A 24,619-nucleotide genomic window follows, 5' to 3' on the forward strand; every position below is an offset into this window, starting at 1 on the left:
AAATGGGGTTAAAACCCAGTGGTTCTCAACTCCCAGTGTGACACTGTTGTCAGGACTACATTCTCTCCAATCCAGAACTACAAGCCAATAGAGCAGGAAAATGCAGATGTCTAACTCACTCACTTGTTCTGGCCAATTCGGTGAGCTCTGGCAGCTGCTTGTAAGTCATTTTGAGGATTAAAATCACTGTCAACAAAAATAACAGTATCTGCTGCTGTTAAGTTCATGCCAATTCCACCTGAAAACCATGCAAAAAAGGAGCATAATCAGCAAGGCACAAATAAGGAACTGGAAAACAGACAGAGGGCTAGACTGGGTCACACTGAACACCTGAAATCAGTTCATCTGAATGGTTTCCTCCTTTAGGACATCTCTGCCCCCAACTCCAGAGCCCTGGAGTGGTCAAAAGTGCCACCTCACCTTATGTTGCTTGACCTGGGAAAATTTAATTATCAAATATAAGAGAATGAGAGGAAAGGGGCAGAAAAGGATGCTTAATTTAATGCTGTGAAGCCATGTTTGAAAACCTTGATTGGATTTTGCTTAGAAAAGTCTGTGAATAAGGACACATGCTCTTTTAGAAAACAGCTCTATGAGAGGTCTGGGGGCTGCCATTGTGGCTCAGTGACAGAGTGCTCACCTAGCATGTGTGAGGCACTGGGATCCATCCTCAGCACCACATGAAAATAAACAAAATAAAGATATTGTCTGTTATGATTTAGATGTGATGTCCCCCAAAAGCTCACATGTGAGACAACGCAAGAAGATTTGGAGGAGAAATGACTGGATTATAGCTTTGGCCTAAAAAAGTGAATAAATCCCTAATGGGATTAACTGAATAGTAATTAGAGGCAGGTATGGTGTGGCTGAAGGAACTGGTTCAGTGGGGGCATAACTATGGGGTATATAGTCTATATATGGAGAGTGGAGTCTCTCTCTGCTTTCTGATCATGATGTTAGCTCTTCCCTCTGCCACACTCTCCCATCATGATATTCAGCCTCACCTTGAGCCCCAAGGAATGAAGCCAGCCTTCTATGGACTAAGACCTCTGAAACCATGAGTCCTCAAATAAACTTTTCTCCTCTACAGTTGTTTGGGTCAGTCTTTTAGGCACAGTGGCAAAAAAGCTGAATAAAATAGCGTCCACCTACAACTAAAATATGTATTTAAAAAAAGGAGAGGTCTGCAATGTGCATTAAGAAAAACACTTAAACACACTTGCAAGCTACAAGGTAGGAAGACCCTGACATGAGTTAATGAGAAGAGGGGATGATGCATGCCTCTGACTAAAGAAAACTTGAATGTGTCTTCCTGAATTGGTTTCCACATTAATCAAAGACAATGTCATAAAATCAATTCAAGACAAGAACACTCAATGCAACAACTTTCTGGTCTTTATTCAGTGGTGCAGGAAAAGGGCCAAGGAAGTACCTTGGGTTACAGGAATTTAGACTACTATGAAGGCAAATTACAGCCTTCTCTTTGATTAATGTGAAAACTAGTACAGAACGGACTCATTCTTGCCAGGTTGTTACAGCTCATTGCTGAAACAAGCCTAAAAGGACTTGTTCCAAGAGTTGAATGAAGGGTTCCTTTTCACAAGGACTACTGACTCCCAGCTGGATCTCAAGACAAGTCAGGCAGGAACATTCTCATTAAAGCCTTCATATAAAATTAAAGTTGGAATAAAGAAATAATAATGACTGATTACTGAGAATGCTAAATTATATCAAATAATGACAGTTACACTTCTACTTTACTATTCACCAAGCACTGTTCAAAAAGGTTTACATAAATTAACTCTTAACCCTCACAACCCTGCATCCTTGCTGGTATAATTCTCATTTTGCAGATGCTGAAATGGAAACACAGTTAGATTAAGGGACTTATTTGAAGTTGCACCACTAGAAGATGAAAGAGTCAGGACTCCATCCCATATTCCAGAATCTGTGGTTATTACTCCTGGGTTTAAGACAGGGTCCTGCTGTGTTGCTCTCACTGGCCTTGAACTCCTGGGCTCACACCATCCCTCTGCCTCAGCCTCCTGAGAAACTGGGACTGTAGTCATGCACTACTGCACCTGGCTCCAAAACCTTTTTATCCACTATATCCTACTACTATCTAGGCAGTTACATTTCATTTAAAAATGTGTTCCATAAAAATTATCTTCCTCTTGGGTTGAAGTTGGTTAGTGCAGCCCTTCTTCACTAAGGGGGATATTTTAAGCTGTATTTAGTTGTTTGGGACACAGTCATAAGCTATCACTGCCACCTGCTGGCAATATGTGGTAATAACCTCACCTCTTGAAAGTTGGAAGGAAACCATTAAATGAAAATGCTGCAGAACTATAGCAAAAACGTGATATCAAATTTGACAATCAGTGTTTGGAAAAGGTTAATGTCCAGGACCGCTTCAGGTCCTAGATAATATACTGAGGGCTCCTGGGAGATTAACGGAAAAGCAGAGGTTTCTTTCTTCCTAATTTTAGATGATTCAAACATCTGCTCTCTAAATATGAATAATTAAATCTTTAAAACACAAATGGAATTCCTCTCCCAACCTGACGATGCATTTGACCAGATCCTTCCAGTTTCCCCTAAGACTAACCATGAGACAACTGAATGAATGGCTCTGATGCAGGGTGTGGCATGTGACCTTGGAAGAGACTGAGGCCAAAGGAGTCTGATTATATCTTATTTTTGAGTTTATTAGACAGATAAAACATACGCTGGAGAAATGATCTGCTTATACTCAAGGATTATATCTAACACTTCTTTTATATACCCATATAGTACAAAGCACTTACTAGATGTTTTCTAAATAAGTCTGAACTTTCTTTTCATAAAGATATTAATCTCTCTTTCATCAAGGACACACATCCTTTTTGTATTCCTATTATCTATTCCATACGAATTAAGTTCTATAAAAAATAAGATAATGCAACTCAGATTATGAATGAAAAATTAATTTAAGGTCTTTTTGATTCAGGATGTAAGGAAAATTCCATCTCCCAAAACTGATTTCCAATTATTTAATAGTATATGAGAGCACTCTGTAACTGACAAAGCATCACAGATGTCATATGATATTTATGATTTAAGTCAGATGGACAATGCCATAACAATTACAAATAGCTGGCAGTTTCACTATAATCACATTTTAAACAACAGAGTGTTTGTTAAACTTTACAACACTATTTCAGGGGTACTCCTGGAGGAGGGGCAACTAGCAAAGAGATTATTTTATTTTCCAAATTCAGGAAGGAGAGCTGCCTCCACTGAACATAAATAAAACTTCCTCAAAATTACAAAAAGAAAAAAATTTTCAGGACATTCCCAGGTCAGAGCAGATTAAGCTCAAAGCAGTTTAGAATTACTTTCCAATAAGCTTGGGTTTCCAGCCTCGCTTCTTTGTGACATCACAGCTTGGATAGGTTGGACAGAAAAAAGCTCCAAAGTAGAAGTCCAGTACTATTCTATGTCAACTGCCTTGATTCTCCTTTTGTTATACTCCTTGGTAATAACCTCACCTTTCAGAGAATTATGGAAAAATGTACCAATGGTTGGGATGTAAAAGTACTACACCACTCCTTTGTCTGCTTTCATCAATACCTATGTGACTTACCTGCCCTGGTACTCAGGAGAAAAATAAAAATGGGCTGCTGTCCAAAGTTCTTTATAGCCAGATGTCTCTCTTCTCCTCTCACAGAACCATCCACACGCTCATAGCTGTAGCCTTTACATAGAGAAGAACAACAACAAACAAACAGATCTTAAGTCTTTTCAAGGACTCTTCAGGAAATGAAAAAAATCAAGTCATTCCTAAACCAAATGCCTATGTTGTCCTTTCCATATCCAGGCATGCCCCTACTTTAAATAAGTCCCATGGGAAAGATCTAAATTTAGGGGGACAATACATCACTTTACAAAAAAATCACCACAACACTCCAGCCTGGGTTTTTAAAACACAAGCAGTCAAAGTTTGGCACTTAAAACAGACTTAACATTCAGTTTTGACTATTCCCAGGCAACCCTAAATATCCACCCTCTACGGCAGTTTGTATTTGCTGAGACACAATCCTTACTTAGGCAAGCAGTAAGACAAGACTTGGGAGCCTGCCCGATGACCCAGCATCTGCTTTTCAGTGGAGCTTTAGGGCTGTCCACTTACCACCATGCATCAGGTCAGGAAGGGGAACTATAAACTCATCATGTTTTGACAGTGGAGATTCCTCAATGTGCCAATGGCATTTCTGCAAGTATCCAGGTTACTGCAGTACTTGGGGGGCATCAAGTGGATCTGAAAGACCACTCTGAACTAAATTTTAAAACTCTTAGTTCTGCAGCTGATTGATACTCTACCAACGGCTCAAAAACAATCCACTGTTTAAGCTTTTTCCCATTATCCCATATCAATTTTATTACATATAAAACAGAGTTCTTGGGTAATTGCCTACATTCCTTATTGTCCATAGAAATAATTGGTCTTACCTTCCCCCTGCTTGATTTGTGGGATCTCTATACTATCAATATTCATTTTCTTACTAATCCTGAATAAGTACACAATTGTTGAGCTGAATGTTGCAAGACACTGAAAGTTTGTCACTGAAACTTGACTTATCATACGTTTTTTAAGACACTCAAAATTTTCACATCTGCTTCACAAAGTGCTGTCCCCTCTCCTCAAATTTTTCATATTTTTTGGTTCTGAATAATGTTTTTGCACCTTTTTCCTCTGTAACATTCCCACACCCCTTATTATTCTTCATGGACCTATTTGATCATTAAATCTAAAAAGTCTTCAGTAATGTAGTGGCCCAGGGGAGTCACCTCTGTAATCCATATAGTCTTGGAGAATATCCAACATCTGGGTCATTTGGGAGAAAAGTAAAACCCGATGGCCCCTGGAAAGAAAAAGGAGAAACTCTAGTAGTATTTAGGGTGAGTAACCCTCATACAAAATTTACCAAACAATACAATTTTATATGTAAGTGAAATGCTAAAGTAGAAATATAAATGTCACATAACTTTCTCAGAAACTCTACATAGTTTACATAAGAATACACAGTGCCTCCACATGTAGCTGTAGCCTTCAGAGCAGTTTTAAAGCTACAGCGGAGATATTCCCAGGGCACGTGTCAATTCACCAGGGACTATGGAAGCCCTAGAGCAACCAAGGAGCCTCTTTCTGGAATGTCACTTCACTCAATGAAAAGAAATATAAACTTTCACTTTAACAGCAAAATAAATACACACGTGAAGAGTAAAGGGCAAGATTCGCATATATGTGTACCCATTCCCCAAGATCCTAAAGAGCTGTGGTCAGCTATTTATTGCTATTCCCCACTTGGGGGTGTAAGTCATTATCATCTAGAAAAGTCTGAGAAGCATCACTTTAAAGAAGCAATCCCCCATGATACATGAGGAAACTTACACATAGAGAGTGAAGAGAGGAAAGAATTCAAAATAATGCATTAAGAAGAAAGTCGAGCTGAGAGCACCTTGCTCTCAGACATTGTTTTAAAATTTGCCTGAACAAAGTACAGTGCTGACAAAACAATATTCTTTTTAAGAAAATGAACTTAATTTAAGCTTACCACAAAGGTAAGATCAAGAGTTAGGGAGAACTCCTGCCAGATTCTAGCCTGAATTGTTGGGAAAGCATTGAGCTTGAAAGTGAGTACCTCAATTCTTATCTCACCTCTGACACTGGCTAGCTATATGACTTTAAACAAGACCTTTCTGGGTCTGTGACATAGAAAACTTGGATGGAAGGTTTTTATGGGCTGTTCTCCATCTCTAACACACCTATAGTAGATATGTCAAAGAAAATAAAACACAGTAATACATGCAATTATTTAACTTGCAAAAGGTTGGGAAATTTTGCCAAATCTGAAGTTTTAGGTTAGTTCAGGCCACACCTGGAACAGTCATCCTAAAGGGACGATTTTGAAATTCTGGTCTTCTGATACCCAGCTCACATTTCTGGGAAAGACTATTCCAAGTACCCCTTGAGTTTAAATCAAACCCCACAGGTTAACAAGAATGAATGCTTACTGAGCCTTTAATATGTGTCAATTCAACACAAGGTACCAGCAGACAATTATAAAAGAAATGCTCAATGCTGACTCTGACCTTGTGGCTCTAAACAATATAGCTGGACTGATGAGGTGAACGTACACTGATCAACCAGGCAACAGATTAAGGTAGCGCTTGCCAAGTGCTGGAGTGGGATCCTAAATGCTATAGGAATTCAGGAAAGAAAGGATAATGGTGGGGAAGAGTGGGATGGGATGAGATGGAATGGGGTGGGTATAGAGAAAGTAGACCCTGAATTAGTCTTGTAAAGGAGGAAAACTAGAATCAGTCTCACAAAATAAGTAAGTTCCTCATTAATTAGGTTTTAACCAGTCACCAGCTCAGAGCAGTACATGGGAACCTATACCTGGAATGCAGGAAGTCCAGCAGCTTATCCAGCAGGTGAAGTTTCCCACTAGCCTCAATCAGGTGGTCTCCAACTTCAAAAGGCTCTGGCTCTACACCTGGAAAAGAAAGGGCCTGTTCCCAATCACATGCCCTGAAGCTCAGGGCAAACTTCTTGAATAGAAAAGTCAATAGGAAGGCAATAGCAAGAGAACCCAAGCTCCTTGTAATTCATTATGTCCCTTAGTCACATCTATTTGAGGCATTTCATAACTATTTGCTTGCACAACTACCTCAGTGCAGCTTAACACCAATTGCAGAGCCTGGCACATCCAAAAAGTCCAATAAATACTTGCCTAGGAATCAAACCCACTCGTTAGGAAACTGAGGCAAAGGGAGATGCCAAAGGTCGAGAAGATCTAAAAATGAAATGCTAAGGCTCTCACTCTAGAAAAGGAATCAAGAAACAGGCTTAGGTGTGGGGCAGCAGTCAGAATACTATGGAAGGGGTCATCACCTGGAGGTCTTTTCTTAGGTGGGCCACACCTGCCCCTGAGGCCGCTGCTCCAGATGCCTGGAGGTGTTTTCTCCAGGTGCTACTGCTGCCCACGCTGCTGCCACCTACCAGAGGTCTTTTCTCTGGGCATGCCTGCTGTGTACGCTACTGCCCCTGACATCCCTGCTGCCAAAGCTGCTGCTGCTCCCTAGAGGTCACCTGGAGGTCTTCTCTCTGGGTGCCACTGCAGCTGCAGCCACAGCTGCCACCACTGCAGCTGCTGGTCCCCCACTGCTGCCAACACCACCAAAGACCGAGCTGCTGCTGAGCACCTGCCTACTGCCACCAACCCCCTGCCACTACAACTTCTACCTCTGCCCAGAGGTTCATTGCCAGGGAAACTCCAGGTTTGGTTGCACATGATTGCATTCATTTTGAGATACCAGCCAGAACCTGAGGTATGAGATACTGGTGGGTTTGCTGCTACTGTCATCTTGGGGAGACTAGGTGACCCTATCTGGGGACACCCACCAGGACCTGGAGGTTCAGTGTTAGGTGCCTGTGGATTTGGCTGCACCTGGGGTCTTCCTCTCGGGGGTGCTGGTTGCTGCCATCTAGTTATTGTCTCTCAGGATTGCTTATCCCTGGTGGTCTCGTTCCAAATTCCAGTATCATTGAGATCATGGAACTGCAACATGGTCAAACCTAAGACATCTGAAGCCCAGATTGGTGGGATAGTGACTGGTCTGCCAGGGCCTGTCTGGGCCAGGCAGTCTTGTGGGAAGTCAGAGGCAGGGCTGAGAAGCTTTTGGATGCTGGGAGAGACAGTGGTTCAATTTTCCACTGAGATTTATTTTATTTTATTTTGTCTTCTGGCATCTCTCTCCACCATATTTGGAGCACGGTGTTTTTCATGCACCAGTTTGTTGAGTATGGAGATATATGCATGGTGTTTTGCAGTTCTGCCGTACATTCTTATATTTTAAAATTTTTTTCTCTTTATATATATTCTTCCTCTTCCTTATCTGTTTTTCTGGATTCTCTTTCTAACTTTTCTCCCCCTAATAGTCAATCTCTGTTGGTTCCTCTTCCACTCTTCCTGTGGATTTTTGCTTCTGGTTTCTCTCTTTCTCCTTCACGAACATCATGTCCTGCACTATTTCTGATCTCTCATTGTCCACTATTTGAGACTGTAAATCCTTTTGGCAAATTTTCTGTTTATGTTGTGCACTGTGATTGAACTCATCATTGCTGTTTATAGCTAGAGGGCAGTGGACACCTTGGTGGAAGCTATTAGATTTGAGGCTGTGTATTGTTTGTACTGGGTTCTGTTGATGTTGGTCTCCCTCTTAAAGGTGGGGTACTGGAAAACTTCAGGGACAATATTGTTCTACAGGGTAGAATCTGTAGTACCTCAGATTCATACAACTAGATGGGAAAACACACAAGCAACATGAAAACACAAGGGAACAAAGTGCCCCAAACAAATCAAGATGCTCCAATAAGAGAATCAGTAGGGGATTTCAAGATGGCGGACTAAAGGGTGGCTGCATTTCATGTTGCTCCAGGACTCAAGATTCAAAAGAGGAGATAGTGAGTGACTTTGGACCAACTCAAAGCCGCCGGGTGAGTTTCTCCCATTGGGGAGGCGTCCCGGATGGGGCGGTAGCCCCGGAACGCAGGGAACTTTGTGAAGTAGAGTGGCTCAGCGAGACGCCCCTCCCCCTGCTGGAGCAGTGAACACGGACAGCAGGGAACTTTGCAGAGGAGGCCATGCAGCACAGCGCTTGGTTTTGGAGCAATCTACCTGGGCTCTGGTGGCTGCCAGAGGAAGAATTGGGTGGCGAGCTATTTGGACTCAGCAACCGCCTAAACAATGGGGGGGTGCTGTCCTGAGGTGGAGGTGCGCAGTGAGTTGCTTGGTCTCCAAGCGCCCACACAGAACACCAAGTGGCTGCCTGGAGGAAGAGACGAGCAGCGGGTCACTGGGGCTTGGAGCATATGTACGAGGCTCCAAGTGACTGCTCAGAGGACGGGTCGCATAGCCAGGCGATCAGGTGCAAAGCACGGTCCAGTCCGGGGACCTAGGCACCTTTTGTTAAAAGAGCTACACAGAGACAAGCTGAGGGGTGGAGCGAAGGTTCCAGGACTGCGGGCAGCTTCTCTAAGGAGGGGCTACCTAAGGAGACTCGTCTGCGAAGGGTGAGGCTCCCAGGCCCAGGAGGTAGGTCCGGGCCCCTGGGAACGTTGCCTGGGAAGGCTGCCCTGCCCAGGCGGTAGTTGTGGACTGAGGGGAACCTCTAGGAGGGGAACTGACCAGCAAGACCTCCCCATCTAGTGAGTCTTCCCCGCCAGGTGAGATTTTCCCACAAGGACGGTAAAACCAGAGACACAGGTCCAAACAGGTCTTGCCTCAGCCCGCAACCTAGTTCCCCTTTGGATGACCATTGGTCAACAAGTAGAGGCACCTCTGCCCACTAGCAGGGAATATACCCCACCGGAAGACCACCACCCCTAGAGAGGCAGCTTCCTTGGGGAACACCGCAGTATCAACTTCCTCTAAGACTTCAGGCTACTGAAGGATAAGAGGGGATACACTAGCAATCTTCAGGGACATTATAAGTCAATAGAGGAAATCTGCAACATCTCAGCAGTCCACTGATACCTGAACGACATGAGAAAACAAGAGAAGAAAATGCCTCAAACAAATCTGGATGTTACATCAATAAAATCCAATGACAGCATGGCAGAAGAAATGTCAGAAAGGGAGTTCAGAATGTACATAATTAACATGATAAGGGAAGCAAACGATGAAATGAAAGAGCAAATGCAGGCATTGAATGAACGCACCAATCAACAGTTAAAAGAGCAAATACAGGAAGCAAAAGACCATTTAAATAAAGAGTTAGAGATATTGAAAAAAAACCAAACAGAAATCCTTGAAATGAAGAAAACAATAAACCAAATTAAGAACTCCATAGAAAGCACAACCAATAGGATAGAACACCTGGAAGACAGAACCTCAGATATTGAAGACAAAATATTTAACCTCGAAAACATAGCCGAACAAACAGAGAAGATGATAGGAAATCATGAACAGAATCTCCAAGAACTATGGGATATCATGAAAAGGCCAAATTTGAGAATTATTGGGATTGAGGAAGGCTTAGAGAAACAAACCAAAGGAATGAACAATCCATTCAATGAAATAATATCAGAAAATTTCCCAAATCTGAAGGATGAAATGGAAAATCAAGTTCAAGAGGCTTATAGGACTCCAAATACACAAAATTACAACAGACCCACACCAAGGCACATTACAATGAAAATACCTAACATACAAAATAAAGACAGAATCTTAAAGGCTGTGAGAGAAAAGAACCAAATTACATTCAGGGGGAAACCAATACGGATATCAGCAGATTTTTGAATCCAGACCTTAAAAGCTAGAAGGGCCTGGAATAATATTTTTCAAGCCCTAAAAGAAAATAGATGCCAACCAAGAATCTTATACCCAGCAAAACTTACCTTCAGATTTGACAACGAAATAAAATCCTTACATGATAAACAAAAGCTAAAAGAATATACAAAAAGAAACCCAGCATTACAGAACATTCTCAGCAAAATATTTCATGAGGAAGAGATAAAAAACAAAGAAGCAAATCAGCAAAGGGAGGAGATATCCTAAAGGAACTCTCAAATAAAGAGGAACCAAGTCGTGTCAAAAATAAACAAATAAATGAATAAAATGAGTCAAATGACCGAGAATACAAATCATATCTCAATAATAACCCTGAATATTAATGGCCTGAATTCATCAATCAAAAGACATAGACTGGCAGATTGGATAAAAAAGAAAGATCCAACAATATGTTATGGGAAAACATGAAAAGACCAAATTTAAGAGTTATTAGGATAGAAGGAGGAGCAGAGATACAAACCAAAGGAATGCACAATCTTTTCAATGATATAATATCAGAAAATTTCCCAAACCAAGAGAATAAAATGGGAAGCCAAATACAGGAGGCTTACAGGACTCCAAATGTACAAAATTACAGCAGATCTGCACCAAGACACATTAAAATGAGAATGACTAAAATACAAAAAAAGGGTAACTTCTTAAAGGCTGTGAGGAAAAAATAAAAAATAAAAATAAGCAAATTATGTATAGGAGAAAACCAATTCAGATCTCAACTGTTCTCTCAACCCAGACCCACAAAAGCTAGGAGGTCATGGAACAACATATTTCAAGCTTGGAAAGAAAATGGATGCCAACCAAGAATTTTATATCCAGCAAAATTAAGTTTCAGATTTGAAGATGAAATAAAAACCTTCCATGATAAACAAAAGTTAAAAGAATTCACAATTAGAAAGCCTGCACTACAGAATATTCTCAACAAAATATTCCATGAGGATGAAGAGGAAAAAAAGTGAAAACCAGAAAAGGGAGGAACTACACTAAAGGAATAGTCAAAGAAGAAACTGCATCAAATTAAAAGCCAGAAATAAACCAAATGACCACGAATATGAATCATATCTCAGTAATAACCTTGAATGTTAATGGTCCAAACTCGTCAAGCAAAAGATATAGACTTGCAGATTTGATTAAAAAACAAAATCCAACAACATGCTGTCTCAAAGAGACTCACTTCATAGGCAAAGACATCCACAGACTGAAGGTGAAAGGATGGGAAAAAACATCACTCATATGAACTGTGGAAACAAGCAGGGGTTTCCATTCTCATATCAGATAAGGTGGACTTCAAGCCAAAGTTAATCAGAAGGGACAAAGAAGGTCATTTCATTCCACTGAATGTACATCAGCAAGACATACAATTGTAAATACTTATGCCCCAAACAATGGAGCATCTATGTACGTCAAACAAACCCTTCACAATTTCAAGAATCAAATAGACCACAGCAAAATAATACTGGCTGACTTTAAGACATCTCTCTCACTACTGGACAGATCTAAACACTATCTAAATAAAGAAACTATAGAACTCTATAATACAATAAATAACTTAGACTTAACTGACATATATATAATATTTCATCAATAAACGAGCGAATATACTTTTTTTCTCAGCAGCACATGATCCTTCTCTATAACAAATCACATCTTATTTACACTCTTAGTAAATACAAAAAAATGGAGATAATACCCTACAGTCTATCAGATCATATGGACTGAAATTAGAAATCAATGATAAGATAAAAAATAGAAGCTACTCTAACACATAGAGAATAAATAATACACTATTGAATGAAAAATGGATAGTAGAAGAAATCAAGGATGAAATGAAAAAAATACTTAGAGTAAACGAGAATATGGATACAACAAACCTAAATCTATGGGACACTAAGAAGGCAGTACTAAGAGGAAAGTTCACTGCATTGAGCTCATTTATTAAAAGAATAAAAAGTCAACAAATAAACATATCTCAAAGCCCTAGAAAAAGAACAATTCAACACCAAAAACAGTAGAAGATAGGAAATAATTAAAATCAGAACTGAAATCAATAAAATTGAAACAAAAGAAACAACTGAAAAATTAACAAAACAAAAAGTTGGTTCTTTGAAAAAAATCAAATAAAATTGATAAATCCCTAGCCACACTAACAAAGAGAAAAAGAGAGAACACCAGGATTACTAAAATACAAGATGAGAAAGGAAACATCACAACAGACCCAACTGAAATACAGAATAATTAGAAACTATTTTGAAAATATGTATTCCAATAAAAGAAAATACTGCAGATATCAACAAATTTCTAGAGACATATGACCTATCTAATCTGAATCAGGAGATCATACATGATCTAAACAGAATAATTTCAAGTAATGAAATAGGAAGCACCATCAAAAGCCTACCAATTAAGAAAAGCCCAGAACCAGATGGATTCTCAGCTGAGTTCTACAAGACCTTCAAAGAAGAATTAACACCAATACTCCTCAAATTACTCCATGAAATAGAAGGAGGGAACCTTTCCCAACTCATTTTATGAGGCTAATATCACTCTGATGCCAAAATCAGACAAAGACACATTAAGGAGAGAAAACTTCAGATCAATATCCCTGATAAACACAGATACAAAAATTCTCAATAAAATCCTGGAAAATTGCTACCAAAAATATTAAAAAGATAGTGCACCATGATCAAGTGGGGTTCATCCCAGGGATGCAGGATTGGTTCAACATAAGGAAAACAATAAATGTAATTCATCATATCAATAGACTTAAAAACAAGAATCCCATTTGCTTCCAATTAAAAAAAAAACAATAACAAGAATCATTATCTCAATAGATGCAGAAAAAGCATTTGACAAAATACAGGACCCCTTCATGTTTAAAAAACTAGAAAAACTTAGGGATAGTAGGAACATACCTCAACATCGTAAGCCACAAATGCTAAACCCAAGGCCAACATAATTCTAAATGGAGAAAAATTGGAAAGCATTCCCTCTACAAACTGGAACAAGACAAGGATGCCCTTTCATCACTTTTATTCAACAATGTCCTTGAAACTCTAGCCAGCGCAATTAGACAAAAGAAATTAAAGGTATACAAATAGGTAAAGAAGAATTCAAACTATCACTATTTGCCGATAACATGATTCTTTATTTGGAAGATCCAAAAAATTCCACCAGAAGGTTTCTAGAACTAATAAATGAATTCAGTAAAGTAGCAGGATATAAAATCAATACCCATAAATCAAACACATTCCTATACATCAGTAATGAATCCACTAAGAGAAATAAAGAAAATTATCCCCCTCCCTCCAAAAAAGAGAGTAAACTATCCCATTCACAGTAGCCTCAAAAAAAAAAAACAAAAAAAAATAGGTACCAATCTAACAAAACAGGTGAAAGATCTCTACAATGAAAACTACAGAACACTAAAGAAAGAAACTGAAGATGACATTAGAGGATGTCCATGCTCCTGGATAGGCAGAATTAATATTATCAAAATGGCCATACTACCAAAAGTGTTATATAAATTTAATGCAATTCCTATTAAAATCCCAATAACATTCTTCATAGAACTAGAAAAAGCAATCATGAAATTCATTTGGAAAATTCAGAGATCCAGAATACAGAGTGGGAGAAAATCTTTACCACATGCACCTCAGATAAAGCATTAATCTCTAGGATATATAAAGAACTCAAAAAACTTAACACCAAAAACAAATAACCCAATCAATAAATGGGCTAACAGATACTTCACAGAAGTTATACAATCGATCAGCAAATACATGAAAAAATGTTCAACATCGCTAGCAATTAAGAGAAATGCAAATCAAAACTACCCTAAGATTTCTTCTCACTCCAATCAGAATGGCAATTATCAAGAATACAAGCAACAATAAATGTTGACAAGGATATGGGGAAAAAGACACACTCATACATTGGTGCTGGGAATGCAAATTAGCGCAACCATTATGGAAAGCAGTATGGAGATTCCTCAGAAAACTTGGAATGGAACTGCCATTTGACCCAGCTATCCTACTCATTGGTTTATACCTAAAGGGCTTAAAATCAGCATACTACAGTGACGCAGTCACATCAATGTTTATAGCAGCTCAACTCATAATAGCTAAACTATGGAACTAACCTAGATGTCCTTCAACAGATGAATGGATAAAGAAAATGTGGTATGTATATTTGATGGAATACTACTCAGCTTTAAAAAAGAATGAAATTATGCCATTTGCTGGTAAATGCATGGAGTTAGAGAATGTAATGCTAAGTGAAATAAGCCAAATGCCCCAAATTAAAGGCTAAATGTTTTCTCTGATATGCAGATGTTTATTCACAATAAGGTGGGGTAGAGGAAGAATAGAGTTACTTTATATTAGGTAGAGGGAGTGAATGGAAGGGAAGGGGTATGGGGGTAGGAAGGATAGTTGAGTGAAACAGACAATTTTTACCTCATGTACATATATGACTACAGACTGATGTGATCCTACATGTATAATCAGAAAAATGAAAAATTATACTTCATTTATGTATGATCTATCAAAATGTATGAATGTATTCTACTGTCACATACAACTAATTAGAACAAATTTTAAAAACTTGAAAAAAGAATATTCTTGAAGGTTTCCTTTGAAATCTACATTCCTAATGCCTCTTCTTCCTTAAAAAAAAAATTCTAATGTGCATCTGATTAAGATCCTGTTAAACTTTTAAATAGTTCACAGAGCTACTTGGCAAAAAGTCTTCAAAACAAGTACAGCAAACCTTTTGCATTCTTTCTATACTGGAGCCTCCATGGCCAGAGAATTGCCTATCAGAGTGTGTCAAAAAAACATTATTTGAATGAAAATGAAAACACTACACATCAATTTTGTGGGCAGGCACTAAAGCAGTGCTTAGAGAGAAATGTACAGAAGTCAGTAAGATGAAGGGGAAGCAGCAAAGGATACTAAGGAGCATGTGGGCAGGAGGAAAAGCAAGAGATAGTGCTACTCCAGAAGCTGAGTGAAGAGTATTTCAAGGAAAAAGTGATCTCCTGTGTCCAGGGTTTCTGAGAGGTTAACTTAATGTGAACTGACGATCACTGGGCATCATAGAGATCACAGGTAAACTTGGCATAGTGGCCAAGTAGGTTCAAGACTAGAGAAAATCTAATCACGAAGAAATGGTCAAATGAATACAGATTATGACACATTCTATAAAACTACCAGTTTTATTCTCCATAACTGTCAACATCATGAAAGACAAAAAAGTCTCCTCCCCGCCATCCCAAAAAAGCTTAAAAACATTTCTAGATTGCAGAAAAATAGAGACATGGCAAATGCAATAAAGAATCTATGGATCTTGGATTAAGAGAGAAACAGAAAAACATAGCCATAAGGGATATTACAGGAACATCTGAAGAAATCTGAATAACATTAGATAATATTAATATTGAGAAAATGAGAATAAGCAAAATACACACAGTAAATACAGGTAGTTTTTTTTTTCTTTCTTTCTTTTTTTTTTTTTTTGAAGAATTCTGCTATGATTTTGGAAACAGAACTACTAAAGAAAACTAATGTAGGGAAAAAGCCTCACCATCAAACAAATATGGGTGATCCACACACTTTCGAAGCTGGGATAAGATATTCTGAAGTTTAACTTTCTTTGCCATCTCATTTTCAAAAGCATCTGTAATTTTGAAGACAGAAAGAAAAATGGACTAACAAATCAAAAACAAAAACAAAAAACAAACCCAACTCTTTATAAATAACCTTACTCATTTCATAGGACATTCCTCAAATTTATACTAATTCCCAATGGCTCATCTGCACTGAGAATTAACAGCATATCCACATGGAACTTTCTTATACATCACTGTTTTGAGAAGGAAGTCTATAAATTGAACTTGGGGGTGGTTTGTTATAATGACTGGAAATTTCTAAAATTTCCTTCTTTAACTGCCATTGTGGATTTAAGAGGGGGAAAAAAAGCAAATGGAGGACAAAAGGCATGAATGGACATTTAAAAGTGTTTGCTTCAATGTAGGGAATAAGAAAAACTAGGCAAAAGGAAAAAGGGAAATTTCATCATGCAACCACTAAGTCTGATACACTTAACACTGCCACTGTCTCACTGCAGCTGACCTGAGTATCAATCAGAATACAAAATGCTACCCTATATTCTTGCTATACAGAGTGAGTGTAATTATAAAATATTTCCCTGCCCAAAAATTACATCCTCATTTAGTTTCTAAATGGATCAAGTGCCCTCTGATTACCTAGGTCTTTCATCAAAATAGCCTTGTAGTATTTTTTCTGCAATGCTGACATGCCGTGGTATATCACTACTTCTGTCTTCTTGGGAAGCTCTGTAGCTACCTCAGCTTTTACTCTCCTTAGCAGAAATGGCTGCAAGAGGTTGTGTAGTTCACTTGCTATGTGAGGAAAAAAAATACAAAAGAGTGGTTCAAAAATACAACAAAGGCACTGAACTACTAGAGAACATATAGCAATTTACTTTCCTCATGTTCAAGCTAATTCTGCATTCTAGGTTAGTATAGCAATTTTCATAGTACAGATGCTCCTGGACTTACAAAGCGATTGCATTCTTATAAGCCCATCACAAATTGAAAATATCATGTAAGTAAAAAATATATTTAAAAGACGTAACATACCAAACATCACAGCTTAGCCCACACTACCTTAAATGTGCTCACAATGCTTACAATAGTCAGGTCAGGCAAAATAATCTAACATAATAATATTTTATGAAAAACTGTTGAATATATTTACTGAATACCTGTGTCTAAACAACAATGACAACACAGAACACTGTATAGTATCAGGTATTTACCCTCATGATCGCCAGGGGGACTGGGGAGTTGTGACTTGCAGCTGCCACCCACCCTTACAGGACAGTATCTTACAACCTATCTTTAGCCCAGAAAAGACTGAAACTCATGTTGATGCTCATGCTCTCTTATGGCTGAATACAATCCCATTGTGTATATATATACCACGTTTTCTTTTTTTCATCTGCTAATAAACATTTAGGTTAGTTCCAAATTCTGGGTACTGTGAATAGTGCTGCAATAAACACAGGAGTAGGGATATCTCTGTGACATGTTGATTTCCATTCCTTTGATGGGATTGCTGAATTGTACAGCAGTTCTGGTTTTAGTTTTCTGAGGAAACTCCACCCTGTTTTCCATTATGGTTGGACCAATTTACATTCCTGCCAGTAGTATATAAGAGTCCCCCTTTCACCACATCCTTGCTAGCATTTGTTAGTTTTTTTGTCTTTCTGTAATAACCATTCTCACTGGGGTGAGGTAGTTTCTCATTGTGGTCTTAATTTGCATTTCCCTGATGATTAATGGCATTGAACATTTTAATATAACTAACAATAATGCATTATATATCTCAAACCAGTCAGAATTCAGACACAATTTTGAATATACTCAACATAAAGAAGTTTGAGTATATGATATGCTAATTATCTAAATTGATCACTACCCAATGTATACATGAATCAAAACATCAATACTACATACCTCAAAAATAGGCACAAATATGTACGTCAATAAAAATTCAAAATTCAAAATACTGTTTCTATTGAATGTGTAATGCTTTTGAAAAATGGTAAAGTCAAAAAATTGTAAGCTGTGAACACACATAATTAGAGGACCATCTGATTTCTGCCTTCACTGGGTTCTTCTCTATTCCTTCTGGACCTGTTCCTGGCTTTTAACCCCAAAAATATAAACACTCAAAGAGTTTGAGTCTTCTTACTAATAATCTCATTTGCAAGAAACTGTTTTCCAGGGTATTCTTGCATTTAATCTCACTGAGCATCCTAACAGCCTAGAAATGTACGGCAAGTAATACTGTCACCATTTTTACAACAGTTAAGTGAGGCTCAGAGGAATTAAGCAACTTATCTAAGGACACACAGGTGAATGGGAATATTGCCAGCATTCAAACTTGAGTTTTTGACTTCTAATCCCTTGTTCCTTGACCAGGAGTCCTGAACTTCAAAAACTATGCTAAATTAGAATTATACTTCACATAGGATTATCAGAAACAGAAAATAAAAATACAAGCAACCAGCTAAATCTGAAATTCAGATAAACAATTAATAGTTTTTCAATACAAGTTTGTCCCATGTCACATGTAATTGGATGTCCTATATTTTATCTGGCAACTCTACACATGGGAGGAATCAATCAGCAGGTTCGCAAGGTAATCTTTATCCTGTGGTACTGCAACTCATATTTAACCAGTACATACATAATCACTAGTTGGCCTCCTGCCATTTGTTTTGGATAATCAGCCTAGGATATTCAGATATTACAGAACTATTAAGATAATTCCACAAGGCAGAGGGGCAAAGGTATAAGAGAAAGTTACTGGTTATATGAATGAAGGCTTCCCTTTTCACTTCCACTCCCCACTCATCTCAGACTTCCGGTTTCTGCAAAGTGTTAAAGAGAAATACCAGTGCTGCAGAATTCTTAAGAGCAGTTTGGGACTACAGCATGCACTTACTTTTCTGCACTGGGAAATGGCATGGAAAGTAAAAGTCTTTATAAAAATTTACAAGTTGAAGCCAGGCATGGTAACATATACTTGAGGAAGGAGGATTGCAAGTTGAAGGCCAGCCTAAGAAACTTAGCAAGATGCTGTCTCCAAATTTTTACAAAAGCACTGGGAATGTATCTCAGTGGTAAAGAACCCTTGGGTTCAATCTCCAATACCACAAAAAGAAAAAAATTAAAAAGAAAATGACAAGCTGGTTTTTTATAAAAAGTACACAGATCGGTTGGTACTTTCTACCTTCTTCCAAAAATGAACCAAATAAGCCCCATTGTAGAAACAAATAAAGAGTCATGAATAGCAGACAACTGGACACAACACAAGGGACCCAACATCTGCCTTGTGTTTGTGGTTCTTTGTCAGAAGAACTGCAGGTATCCTCTGGTTATCCATTCTCTTTCTTTTCTATCTGTAACTGTTATGCATTAGGGAAGTTTGTGTGTCAAGATCTCTTGGGGATGATTAGTTGAATGGGAATTAACCTGATTTGGACTCTTTTTCAATATCCTGGTAACGGTGAACAAAATCTTCCATCTGTTCCTTGGAAAAAAGTTCAGGTTCCACAAAACTGAGGAGAGAGTAGAGTTCTTGGAGGCTGTTTTGGATAGGAGTTCCAGTCAACAGGAGACTGAAGACCACTGAGAACTAGAATATAAATAAACACAATTAAAAATCTCTAACTTTGGGGAGCAAAACTGAGTTACTCATGACAACATTTATTGAAACGCAGAGTGGCATGATTTAATGGAATGAGTTAAGGCACATGAAATCAGGAGGCTCAAGTTTAAGTGGTACACTCTGTTTAATGTACGAGATAATATCTCTTCAGTTTCAACTAAAAGAAGGGGATAATAATCTGTAAAGAAGACACTGTTGTAGGAATGTAAGTAACATCACTTTGTGAACTCTGAGTATTACACAAGTATCCACTATGGTTATTATTATTCAATCTATGTGAGGATTCAAACTATGTTATGACCCACAAGGGGGAGTTAACTGGGGCATCTGAGTAAACACATACACTCGAGGAGTTTGAAAAGTCAGATCCATAGCATCAGACCTCTCTGCTATAAGCAAGAAACAAGATGTACACTAATAAAATATCTGTTTATAAAACTTTGCAGTACATCAGATACAAGACATCAAGATTTCTGGATGTTTCTGGACATTCTGCCATAGAAGTCCAATACAGAAAGGATTCTTTAAATTCCTAAAAAACAGGGCAGGGAATGTGGCTCACTGGCAGATCACTTGCCTAGCATGCATGAAGCTCTGGATCAATCACCAGCATCACCAAAAAAAAAAACAAAAAAAAAAAAAAAAAGGAAAATCACTGAGAAACAGATAAGAACACCAATAATAGGAGAGACTAATGAAGGAAGAAAAACAACAACAATATTAGGTCAAGTAAGGTCAACCTCTGAACTGACACAAGAGCTTATACCAGGAGAATTAAATAATACAACAAAGTGGAAAAGTCATATCCTATTTATGTATACTATTTTAAATATTAAAGTACAAACTTATGGCAAAGAGACACAATCGAGGGTCCCTACAAAGAAGGCAAAGAGGACACCAAAGAGAGAGGATGCCCTACCAGGCAGGGGATAAAAATATTTGAAACTAATAAAAACTGATTACATCTTCAATAAAACTCTAAAAACTGCAACTTCTAGGCCATTAAATATACAATTCAGATCTAAGATTTTCTGCTAAATGAACTCAAAGTGATTTATTAAAGGATGAGGACCAAATTTCAATTATCATCTTAGAAATTACCAAGTGTGGTCTCATGAGTGAGCAAACTTTCACCAAGTTAATAAGGAGAAGGTAGTTCACGTTCCACTGGCTTCTCAGAAAAAAAGGGCAACATTAGGTTACAATGATGTTTCTCACCTACTTTGCCAGAATGATACAAGAGATTGAGAGAAGGGAATGAAATCAAGGGTATCATAACAAAAAATATAACAGATAAGAGATTGGAGGCAATGTTCTATAAGAAATTGGTCTTTTCATGAGTCCATGTGAATGGACAAAATTTTTGACTAGGTTAATGGCGAGGGTCAGTAAGGTATGTCCAATACATCTGCAACTGCAGGCAGAACTATAAGATCATTTTTGCCAGGAAATTAAAGACACTCAAAAGAGAGTTGAAACATCTCCAAAAATACAATATATTTTTTTGGAGTAGGGTCTTGATCATTTGATAACTGGGTTTTAGTAAATATTATCTCCTATATAAAAGAGAAAGGAAAAGTAATTAGCCATATTCAATACTAATTTTGTCACTACTCCTAACCCCCCAAAAAAGGTTCATTTAGCCCTGCAGAAATCTGTCTAAAAACGTATCAATTTAGTTGACTATGTACAGACCTAAACTACGCATTTTCAAAGGGGAGTTAGAGGGGAGAAGGAACAATAAATAGATGGGATATAGGATTTTTAAGCCTGTGAAACCATTCTGTGTGATACTATAATGGTGGATATGTGTCATTACCTGTTTGTCCAAACTCAAAGAATGTGCAATAGCAAGAGTGAATCCATAAATTATGGACTCTGGGTTATTCTGATGTGTCAATGCAGATTCATTAGTTTTAACATCTCTCTTCAGGGAGATGCTGAGAATGCGGGGAGCGTGTTTGTAAAGGGGCAAGGGACATATGGAAACTCTATACCTTCTACTCAATTTTGTTGGAAACCTGACTTGCTCTAAAAAATAAAGTCAATTAAAAAATGAAGGCAGGTTATATAAAAACTAAGACTATCCTTTGGGTTTACCTCTGAAAGTGTCTTATGCAGCAGAGAGCTTTGGTTTTTCAATCTGTGAGCTTCATCCACAACAAGAATACTCCATGTGAAGCTGTGAGAGAAAATCCAAACTTTCATTTTCAGGTAGCTCAAACACATATCTCATAACCACATCTTATTACAAAATTGTGACTTGTTAGAGAGACTAACAGTAAGTAAGCCCACTCTGTTAGAAATATACCTGGAATCATGACCTTCCTATCTCAGAGGTTACCAAGTGCTTTTTTGTTTTCTTTCTTTTTTTTTTTTTTCTTTTGCCAAGATGAGAAAGATCTATGTAGGAAGTAAGAGGCCAAAGACAGAAAAGAAAAGGATACATTTATAATCTTGTACTGGGTACCAGACATTGCGCTTGTGGCTTTATGTGTTATTTAATCCAAAAGAATAAGATAAGCAACCATAATTGTGCCAACAAGGAGACTAAAAATCAGAAAGATTAGGTAAATAGGTTGAGATCATAAAGGTAGAGCTAAGATTCAAACCCATAAGGAAAATCAAGAGACTTTAAAATGGGGGAGTGGTGAACAGGATCACAGAGATGTCCAGGAAGATGCTGCCACTGGACTTGTTAACATGCAGGTCATTCCTGGCTGCTGCCAGAGTATGTTTTGTAGTATAGTAGGTTATGACAGCAATTTCTCAAGAAGTTCAGTCATAAAATCATATTTTAAACAGATGCTACTGATGAAAAGGTGTTAAAAAAATCTAAAATATGGAAAAGGATTGGATGATATTCTAAGATGCAATACTTATAATATAGCAAAAAACTGAAAAATAAACTAAATATCCAATAATAGGTGATAAAATAATACTATGCTGCAAAAATACTTGTATAATAACTAAAAAGATAAATATTGAATATCCTATTTAAAATGTGAAAACCATGCAAAAACAATAAAGTATAAATTATACAATTTTTGACTTTTAATTTTGTAAGTAACATTATGGAATCTCACTGCATTGTTTTTGTACTTGTAAAACTAAGTGGGTCAAGCAAAACAGTGGATAAAGGACAATTCCTGAAAAATCAAAAGAAAGATCTGTGTAGAGACTGGCCTACAAAAAGGAAGGCTTCTTCCTCTGAGGCTACAGAGAAAATTCAGAGGAACAGAGGTGCCTACTGCCATTCACCTAATGAGAGTGGTGCAGGTGATGAGTGATCTGGGGATCCAAAGAGAGGGCAGGAAGTCCAAGGAGAGAACTGGGCAGCAGAAGCAAGGGATGCATTTAAGGATTAAAAGGAGATAGAGTTCCAGTGAGGTTGGATGGTGGTTATGACATAGGTGCTGAGTGTCCATACTATAGTATCATTCAAAATAGATTAGATCCTATTCCTTTGGAAGGACTAGACACAGGTTTGTATACACATGAACATCTAAAAATGCTTATTCAATGCAGAAGGCCAAGTGAGGTGGATTTGGTTCAATGAATGAAAGTGGGCTGAATCACTCATCAAAGGAAATTATTTTCAGAATGCCCAATATAGTAATGAGAAATATAACCTTAACAAACATACTGAAAGAATATACCTATGTTGTTGGGATTATTACTGTGAGTCAACATTATAAATATCCCTTTGTTACTAAGGTTCTTTACTCCACTCAGAAATGCATTCAGAATAGACTGAGATATAAAAACGTATTTCTGCTGAATAAGGTGACACTCCAGTGCTTTTAGATACTTAGAGAAGCACTCTTAGAAAGAAGGGCCATGGCACCAAGTGCTGGGTTTGAATGTCTGCTCAAATGCCTGCTCTGCCTTACTAGGATAACTGATCCTCATCTCTAAAGTGAATGATAATACCTGCCTACTAGGATTTTCATGAAACCTAAATGGGACAATTTATATAAAGTACCCAACAACATTTATGTACCGATTTTATTATCTTTTGAGACTTGCCACATATTACCTTGTATCATGGATATCTTTATACTTCTTATCCCTCTACTGGCTCACGGGGTAGCTCAATGATTTACTTTCCTGGTTATTACCAGTAACTTTCACAAAAGATTCTTTCCATGGAGAGACTTGAAAAGAGTTAAACCGGATATTAAGAGTGTAAAGAAGATCTGGGGGAATAACTAGTGGTAGAGCTGTTGTCTACCATGTGGGGTGCCTGAGGTTTAATACCCAGCACCATAAAATGAAATGACATGAAATTAACATGACATGACATAAAATGAAACAAAGTAAAAAGAATGAAAAAGAGGGAAAGCATATACTCTTCTTAAGAAAAGTAAGATAATGTGCTCATTTAAAAGTGAATTAAATAGAACAAAATACTGGATGAAATCATAAAATTTATGACCTAGTCTTTACTTTAGTACTTCAAAATAAGAATACAACAAAAACCCATGCACAACAAACTGAATGAGCAATAAGGCATTCTGAAAACAAAACCTGCTGAATGGCAAAGCAGCACACAGGGCAGGATGGTGCACATCTATAACGACAACTACTTGGGAAGCTGGAGGATGGCAAATTTGAGGCCGCCTCAACAACTTAGTGAGACTGTCTCAAACTAAACAATGCAAAGGGCAGGGCATGCACCCCAGTGGTAAAGTGCCCCTGGGTTCAATCCCTGCTACCAAAACTTAAAAGGATGAATTAGAAGTATACTTCAAACTTCCTTTCTAAAACGTTAATTTCTACAGCACTGATTGCTACTTTGTTATTTCTTTTTTTTTTTTTTAAGGTTTTTTAAAAATTTTTATAGACTGCATTTTAATTCATTGTACACAAACAAATGGGGTACAACTTTTTGTTTACATGGTTGTACATGATGTAGATTCACACCATTAGTGTAATCATACATGTACACAATCTAAAGTTCCT

At 37.9% G+C, this 24,619-nt stretch overlaps 1 protein-coding gene across 7 annotated transcripts in view; it reads right to left on the reverse strand.

Moving 5' to 3' along the window:
• Positions 1 to 24,619, reverse strand: part of Chd1l (chromodomain helicase DNA binding protein 1 like) — a 61,803-nt gene that overhangs the window by 27,473 nt on the left and 9,711 nt on the right. For 5 of the 7 annotated variants that reach the window (XM_047555006.1, XM_047555028.1, XM_047554997.1 and 2 more), the window contains 8 exons: positions 21,755 to 21,836; positions 19,459 to 19,621; positions 16,660 to 16,815; positions 15,978 to 16,070; positions 6,446 to 6,542; positions 4,831 to 4,904; positions 3,626 to 3,736; positions 124 to 238 (listed from right to left, as the gene is read on the reverse strand). In XM_047555006.1, coding sequence (XP_047410962.1) covers positions 124 to 238; positions 3,626 to 3,736; positions 4,831 to 4,904; positions 6,446 to 6,542; positions 15,978 to 16,070; positions 16,660 to 16,815; positions 19,459 to 19,621; positions 21,755 to 21,836 — 891 coding nt within the window. The remainder of the gene's footprint in view (positions 1 to 123; positions 239 to 3,625; positions 3,737 to 4,830; positions 4,905 to 6,445; positions 6,543 to 15,977; positions 16,071 to 16,659; positions 16,816 to 19,458; positions 19,622 to 21,754; positions 21,837 to 24,619) is intronic. The other 2 variants (XM_047555045.1, XM_047555020.1) reach the window with 2 other exon arrangements.

This window comes from Sciurus carolinensis, chromosome 1, assembly GCF_902686445.1.
Source record: "Sciurus carolinensis chromosome 1, mSciCar1.2, whole genome shotgun sequence".
NCBI lineage: Eukaryota > Metazoa > Chordata > Mammalia > Rodentia > Sciuridae > Sciurus > Sciurus carolinensis.